At 36.4% G+C, this 8045-nt stretch overlaps 1 protein-coding gene across 2 annotated transcripts in view; it reads left to right on the forward strand.

Annotated features, from left to right (window-relative positions):
• CLIC4 (chloride intracellular channel 4) overlaps positions 1 to 3776 on the forward strand; it is an 86222-nt gene extending 82446 nt beyond the window's left edge. For both annotated transcript variants that reach the window (XM_067724516.1, XM_067724527.1), the window contains exon 6: positions 212 to 3776. In XM_067724516.1, coding sequence (XP_067580617.1) covers positions 212 to 376 — 165 coding nt within the window. In that variant the 3' untranslated portion in view covers positions 377 to 3776. The remainder of the gene's footprint in view (positions 1 to 211) is intronic.
• The last annotated feature ends 4269 nt before the right edge of the window (positions 3777 to 8045 follow it).

Raw genomic sequence — 8045 nt, forward strand, 5'->3', positions numbered from 1 at the left:
AAGGCAGGCATCTGCGATGACTGTCACACTTCTCAGTCTCTGGTGTAGCGTGCAGTCCTTATTTAAAAGTCTAGTTAGAATGAAGGTGACAGACTTCAGGCAGAAGCAGTTTTCAGAGATTCACAGAATTAATTTGCCCTGAAATCAGATATATGTGTGGTTTATAAGACATGGCATATAAATGTTAATTTTTGATCTCTTTGTATTTCAGGTGGTGGCCAAAAAATATCGCAACTTTGATATTCCAAAAGGAATGACCGGCATCTGGAGATACTTAACTAACGCATATAGTAGGGATGAGTTCACCAATACCTGCCCCAGTGATAAGGAGGTTGAAATAGCATATAGTGATGTAGCCAAAAGACTTACCAAATAAAATAACACTTACGAGAGAGATGTCTTCACATCTTCCCCTAAGAACATGCTTTTCCTAACAGACTGCTCCTCTTCCTATAAAATAGAAACTTTATTTTGCACAAACATGCAGTTATTCCAGATTAGGATAAAGGATAGACAAGGTATAGTAGCTATCTTTAAATATATACTCCTAAGCAGTATTATTTGAAAATTCTTTTACCCTGCCTACCTCCCCTACCCCGTATCCTCCTAATTTGGAGACACTCCATAAAAACTTTTCACTTTAAAGGCAGTTTGCCATCTCTCTAGAGCCCTCACCACTGTCTCCATTCACTGTGTACAGATGGCAGAACTTTTGAGGTGCACTGTTTAACTGTTAAAATAGTAATCACAACCTCATCAGGCCCAAACTGGTGCATAATGCACGGTACAAGGAATATTTATGTATTTTTGGAATTTTATAATATTTAGTAAGAGTATATGAAAGGATTGCTACTGTATCAAAATATTGTTTCAATTTAGTCTATCCTGGATATGTACTAAAGGATGTTACCACCAGAGAAGAGAGCCTTCTCCAGAAAGTCACTACAGATATTGCTATGTTACTTTGTATGTGGATTTTTACTTTTGCCTAAACGCATTTATCCTTCATATCAATTATAATATCTGACACTACGTAGAAGCTAAAAGTCTAGAGGGAGGAACAATGTTTGCAAGATCTTCTTCAAGCCTTTTATGCATATAAGAGAAACCAATGGGCACACGATACTCTCTGTCTAAATATGTTACTGGTTATATGTATTTTGCCCAGTGCCATTCATTTGGAACATTATTACTTTCTTCCTTTATTTTAAAAATGCTCCTTATTTTAGGTAGGCCTCGGCCTTGCTGTTTGTAGATCGTTTGAGCAACACTACGTACACTGATATTTAGTTGATTTAGCTGTAGCAGTACAATGGTTAGTAATGTAAAAACTAACCTAAGGAATGTAGTGTGGGTTTGTCAAAATATCAAGTAGAATTTTGTTTCTAAAGCACATTTAATGTGGATAATCTAAAGACTGCATTATCCATCCTATATTAAAAACAAGATAAAACACATAGATTACCACTCCACCCCCATTTACTGTTAGACTTTGGGGAGAGGATGGCTCACTTCTTTGGACTAAACTATAGTTGTGATGGTGACTACACATTGACTGCAGTTTTGCCTAATCTCAATCATTGCACTTCCTTCAGTTAAATTTTCCTACAGCCACATTGAGGAATAGCAGTCTTCATGTTTGTTTGTTTCTTAAATTGAAGTCCTAAACCAGGAATTGTGTTGTAACAAGGGAGGATGAACTTGGTGAAAATAAAACAAAAGTTTGCTATGTATTTATTCATTAAAAAAAAAAAAAGACTTTCTATTTACTACTCCAAAGACTGTGATTGTGACTATAATAATGTTTTGGTAATTTTTATAACTAACCTGTTTAAGAAATGCTATTTCTCATAGGCTGCTTTTGGAAATTTTAAGTATATTGCTTTAAAATGGCAGTGTTTTCTTCCCTATGATATGCTAACATTTAGTAAGCACTGGCTTTACGGAAGCAGCTTGATTTTTTAATAAGCATTCTGCATTTTTTAAACCTATCAGTGACTAGCTTGGTATAGAAAGATAAGAAAAACTCCATATTGTGTCCATTTGGCTCAGGGAGATTTCTTTGCTTTACCTTTCTTAGAACTCCTTATTGCTGATCAAAAGTTTGGGTACCCACCTTTTTGTAATAAAATGTTGGATGATGATTTATCTTGTTCCAGGAAGAAGCATTATCAGGTTATATATTGAGAAATTCTATAGCAGTAGCTTCCGTGGGTGAATATGTCACCTCTGCACCAATACACAGACAGCCGTCTTCACTTTTCACTTACTTTTACGATAGTGGTAACTTGGCATCAGGTGATATTGAATCTTGCCTCATAGCTTAAAGCATGGAAAAGATTCAAGAGAAGTGGGGGTGTCTATTTCAAGTGAACAGTGGACTAAGTGGTACAGAGTAGAAGGCTAATGAGGAAAGAGCTACAGTCCTCAAAAAGGATGAAAAAGCACATTCTGAAACTCAGTTGTGAAGTGTTTTCCACTTTGGATATTTATTCTCTTCTTCTTCTCCTTTTTAAAAATCTATCCCCTGATTGTACTTGGCTGTCTCTCTGGATGTCCAAGGAAGGCAAGGTCTATCTGTTATAATTTTGATGAAGGCGGAATTATTTTTCTGTTGAAAGACAAATCTTATTACTTTATCAGGGAAATTAGATGAGGTTGAGATTGGCAAATGAACGAAAGCTACTAAGAAAGATGATCCTAGAATATGCTATTTACCCCATCTTACATTTGTGGAAAGATCATAGCTTCATGTCTTGGGAGATTTGGGACACGAAAGTTTTCATGGCAGTTCATGTGGTATATGGGTTGACACAGTAGAAATTATGTTATTATTTCTACAACTACTGAATCATTTTCCCCTTCATTTAAACCCCTTTTGTTCCATTTAAACAAGATTAGACTCTGAATGGAAGATCTTACTAATTTCCAAGGGATTCTGAGAAATTTTTGTGTTCAACATTTGGAAAGCTGTCTACTGTTTCAGTTGATGTAACTTCCTTTTTTAAAAAATGTAGATGCAGATTTTCTATACAGTTCTGTTATTTTCTTTTACTAGGATTGTTGACTTTAGTGATAAAATTCATATAAGATTTTATTTCTTGGTAACTTTGGTTTATACAGCTACCTTTATTATTATTATTTTTTAATACAACTGTCTTTAAACCCTTGAGCAATCTGTATACAATGAAGAGGTTTCTGACATTTATTCTTACACTCAGTTGATTGAATTTAGGCATATTTACTTCTGTTGTTTTGAATCTCTCCAGAGTTGCATGTAGATAGCTTTTGTTTCTGTGCATTTAAAATATCCATTTAGAAAATATCTACATGGTAAAAATGAGAAGAAATAGAAATGTATTTTTTCATGAACATTTTGATACACGTTTCATCAAGTTTGTTGATTAACCAATTTCTTACACTGGTTATAATCAGTATTTGATTCAAAGAGAGGGAAGCATTCATTATTGTTATAATATATGGTTTTTTTTATTCCATCCTTTACAAATTACTAAGGCTGGGGCTCAAAATTATATTTTTATCATGGAAAAAAATTTCAAATCCCCCAAATCATAATGTTGAACAGAATTGGAGTATTTTCTTTAAATTAGTTGAAAAGGAAAATGAAAGCTTATAGAATGCTTGTATTTTCTTTTCTGTCTCTGGAACCAGTATATTGCTGGCAGCTATTGTATTAAAAAATAAAGTATATTTTCACTATCATAAAAGGTTCTTTTTTACCCCCTCATGAAAATAAATAACAATTTGGGGTAAAAGTGTTTTATTTGAGACTACTTTTTTTTCATGAGTGGCGATTCAGCACATTTAGTAGATTAAAGGAGGAAAACCATATGTTCATCTCAATAGGTGCATAAAATAATTTATAAAAACTTTCATGCTACCCATTCTTAGCGAAATAGGACCAGAGATTAACTTTTTTTAACCCAATAAAGACATCTGCCAAGAACCTACAGCAAATTTCATACATAAATATGAAACAGAAGCCCTCTCATTAAAGTCAGAAATAAAACAGGATTGCCTTCCGTCACAGCTATTATTCAGCTATTTTCCATAGCTTCTTTATTAGAGGCATCCTACACCAATGCAGTAAAATCAGTAAAAAGAATAAGGAATGGAAAAGAATAGACCAAATGACTTCTTTGCAGATGATGCATATATAAAAAATTCAAAATAACCTACTATTAGAAATAATAAAATTCAGGGGCTTCCCTAGTGGCACAGTGGTTAAGAATCCGCCTGCCAATGCAGGGGACATGGGTTCGATCCCTGATCCGGGAAGATCCCACATGCCGCAGAGCAGCTAAGCCTGTGCGCCACGACTACTGAGCCTGTGCTCTAGAGCCCACAAGCCACAACTACTGAGCCCATGTGCCACAACTACTGAAGCCCGCACGCTCTAGGGCCTGTGGGCTGCAACTACTGAGGCCCGTGTGCCTAGAACCCATGCTCTGCAACAAGAGAAGCCACTGCAATGAGAAGCCCGCGCACCACAACGAAGAGTAGCCCTTGCTTGCCGCAGCTAGAGAAAGCCCGCACGCAGCAACGAAGACCCAGTGCAGCCAAAAAAATAATAATAAAATTCAGATGCTTACTAGATAAAAGATTTAGGAACAAAAATCAATGTAATTTCTATATACTAATATTAACTACATTAAAAATAAACTAGGGCTTCCCTGGTGGCGCAGTAGTTAGGAACCTGCCTGCCAATGCAGGGGACACGGGTTCAAGCCCTGGTCCGGGGAGATCCCACATGTGTGGAGCAACTGGGCCTGTGCGCCACGGCTACTGAGCCTGTGCTCTGGAGCCCGTGAGCCACAACTACTGAAGCCTGCATGGCTAGACCCCATGCTCTGCAACAAGAGAAGCCACCGCAATGAGAAGCCCATGCACCACAACGAAGAGTAGCCCCTGCTCGCTGCAACTAGAGAAAGCCCGTGCGCAGCAAGGAAGACCAAACACAGCCAATAAATAAATCAATAAATTTATTAAAAAAATAAATAAACTAGTAACGTTGGTTTCTTCTGGAAGAAAACTGGGTGACTGAGAAAAATGGGAAATTGTCAGTGTATACTTTTTTGAGCTTTTAGAAATTTGTACCATAAATATATTACCTATTCTAAAAAATTAGAAATGTTTTAAAAGATAATCTAATATATTTAGGATCAAGTCTAATAAAGAATGTGCAATTCCTTTATGGAGGAAAGTACAAAATATTATCAAAGGACCTAATAGAAATCTGCTCAGTGGACCGGTGTACCATGTTCATGGATGGAGAATGTAAAAGTATAAGAATTTCAATTTTGTCTTAAGTAATTTATAAATGCAATATATTTTCCCAACAAAATCCCAAGAGGACTTTTTGGGAACACAGATAAATGGATTTAAAACATTCATATGGAAGAAGTGTGGCCCCCAAATAGCCAACATATATCTGGAGGGGGGAGGGAAAGAAAGGAAACTTGCTTGACAAGATATAAAGTCTTAAAAGCTTATAGTAATTGCTGGGTAGGATATAGTAAGTCACACAAACACAGCACTCCTGCTGCAACTACCAGAAAAAACTGGTTTAAAACACTATAATACTATTCTTAAACATCAGAAAACTGGAAGCAATAAGGACTAAATGAATTGGATTTCAGAGGAGAAAGCCTTTCTGAGGTGAACTGATGGTCTGGCCATTTTTTCCTTTGGGGGCATTTCCTGATTCTGGGCCCTGAAGTGAGGATTGGGTTTGGCCCATGGAGAGGGCTTTACTGGGTAAAAGAAAATCATAAGGCTCTTGGTGATAGGGCATACTGGAAACCGGAGACATCTTAAATATGTGACTGGTTTGCTCACAGGACATTTGCTGAATTCCAGAGCTCTACATGCCATGCTAGAAGCTAAGCCCAGGGCCTCCAAGAGGCATAGTGAAATCTCCCACGATGACACAATACTTGGGAGACAGAATTTCATTAGAGGGAGGGCTTACCTGAAACACACCGAAAGCAGCTGCAGCTTAGTGGTTGCCAGTCACTAGGGGTGGGAGAGGGAATTGACCACAAATGGACGTGAGTGATCTGTTTTAAACATGGATTGTAGATAAGGGTCTAGTATCCAGAACATATAAAGAATTCTTACAACTCAATAATAGAAAGACAACCCAATTAAAAAATAAGGAAGGATTTAAATATACATGTCTCCAAATAAGATATACAGATGACCAATAAATACATAGAAGCTTAACATTATTAGTCATTGGGGAAGTGTAAATCAAAAACACCCTCTAGGATGGCTATAATTAAGAAGACAGATAAGTGCAGTGATGTGGAGAGATTAGAACTCTCATACATTGCTAGCGGGAAAGTAAAATTGTGCAGCCACTTTGGAAAACAGTGCGGCAGTTCCTCAAAAAGTTAAGGATAGAGCTACCCTATGATCCAGCAATTCCACTCCTAGGTTTATAACCAGGAGAGATGAAAACTACATCATTGTACATAGATGTTCATGGCATCATTCTTCATAGTAGCCCCAAATGGAAATAACCTACCTAAATGTCCATCAACCAGTGACTGGATAAACATACCCATATCATGACCATTAAAAAAGTACTGATACAAGCTACAACATGAACCTTGAAAACATTATGCTTAGTGAAGCCAGACACAAAAGGCTAGATATTTTATGGTTCCACTTATATGAAATGCCCAGCATAGACAAATCTATAGCGACAGACAGTAGATTAGTGGTTGCCAAGAGCTGGAGGAGGAGAGAATGGGGAGTGACTGCTAGTGAGTACAGGTTTCTTTTTGGACTGATGAAAATGTTCTGGAATTAGCCAATAGTGATGATTGCACAACTTTGTGAATATACTAAAACCCACTGAATTGTATACTTTAAAAGGGTAAACTTTATGATATATAAGTTATATCTCAATTTAAAAAAAATTACAACGGGGGCAATTCTGCCTGCTTAAAACTTTTGGATAATCAGTGTATACACAGGTTGATTAGCAAAGTTAGTGATGTCGATTTCCCTTGTATTTGAATTAAAGTTCAATTTAAATGTTTTCCAAAATATTTTCTTAAAGAGGAAAGAGGAAAAAAAAAATTGTGCTAATGGCTGCTCAACTTTATAAATTTACTAAAAATCATTTAATTTTGTTCATCTAAAATGGGTGAATTCTACAGTTTGTAAATTATACCTCAGTAAAGCTGTTTGAGAAAAAAAAGAAAAGCTCAAATCTGAAATTAAGAATTCATCATCTGGGTCTAACAGCAGAGTGCACACAGCAGAAGACAGGATTAGTGCTTGAAGATAGGCCAATAGAAAAAATCCAAGCAGAGAGTAAAAAGAATGCACAAACAAAACAAACAAAAGAGCATAAGAAACATGTAATTGAGGTCCCAGACATAAAAGGGAATGGAGCAGAAGCAATATTTGATGAAATAATGGCTGAGAATTTTCCAAAACCGTTGACAAACATCAACCCACAGATTCATAAAACTCAGCAAACTCATTATGGAATAACAGAACAAAACAAAACACAACACACCTAAGAATATCATAGTCAAACGGCTGGAAACCAAAGACAGAAAATTCTAAAGACGGCCAGAGAGAAATATCATGTAACCTTTGAAGGAGCGATGGCTGACTTTTCAGCAGAAACTTTGGAAGCCAGAATCTTTAAAGCACTGAAAAAGATCTGCCAACTTAGTGAAAATATTCTCAAAAGGGAAGGAAAAATAAAGCCATTTTCAGACGGACAAAAGCTGAAAGAATTAAGCACCAGCAGACCTGTGCTACAAAAATACTTAAGGAAGTACTTCAGCCCAAAGGAAAATGACCCCAGATGGTAGTATAGAACCAGAAGGAAGAATGAAGAGCAATGGAAAGGGTAAATATATGGGCAAATATGAAAGAGTATTGACTACTTAAGCAGCAGTAATGTCTTGAAGATATATACTGTTAAAAAATATATAATGTGGAATACATAACTGTGGCTATATATTATACGTATATAACACCATGGAAGGGTGGAAGAA

The sequence above is a fragment of the Pseudorca crassidens genome, chromosome 2, assembly GCF_039906515.1.
Source record: "Pseudorca crassidens isolate mPseCra1 chromosome 2, mPseCra1.hap1, whole genome shotgun sequence".
In the NCBI taxonomy this organism is placed as follows: domain Eukaryota; kingdom Metazoa; phylum Chordata; class Mammalia; order Artiodactyla; family Delphinidae; genus Pseudorca; species Pseudorca crassidens.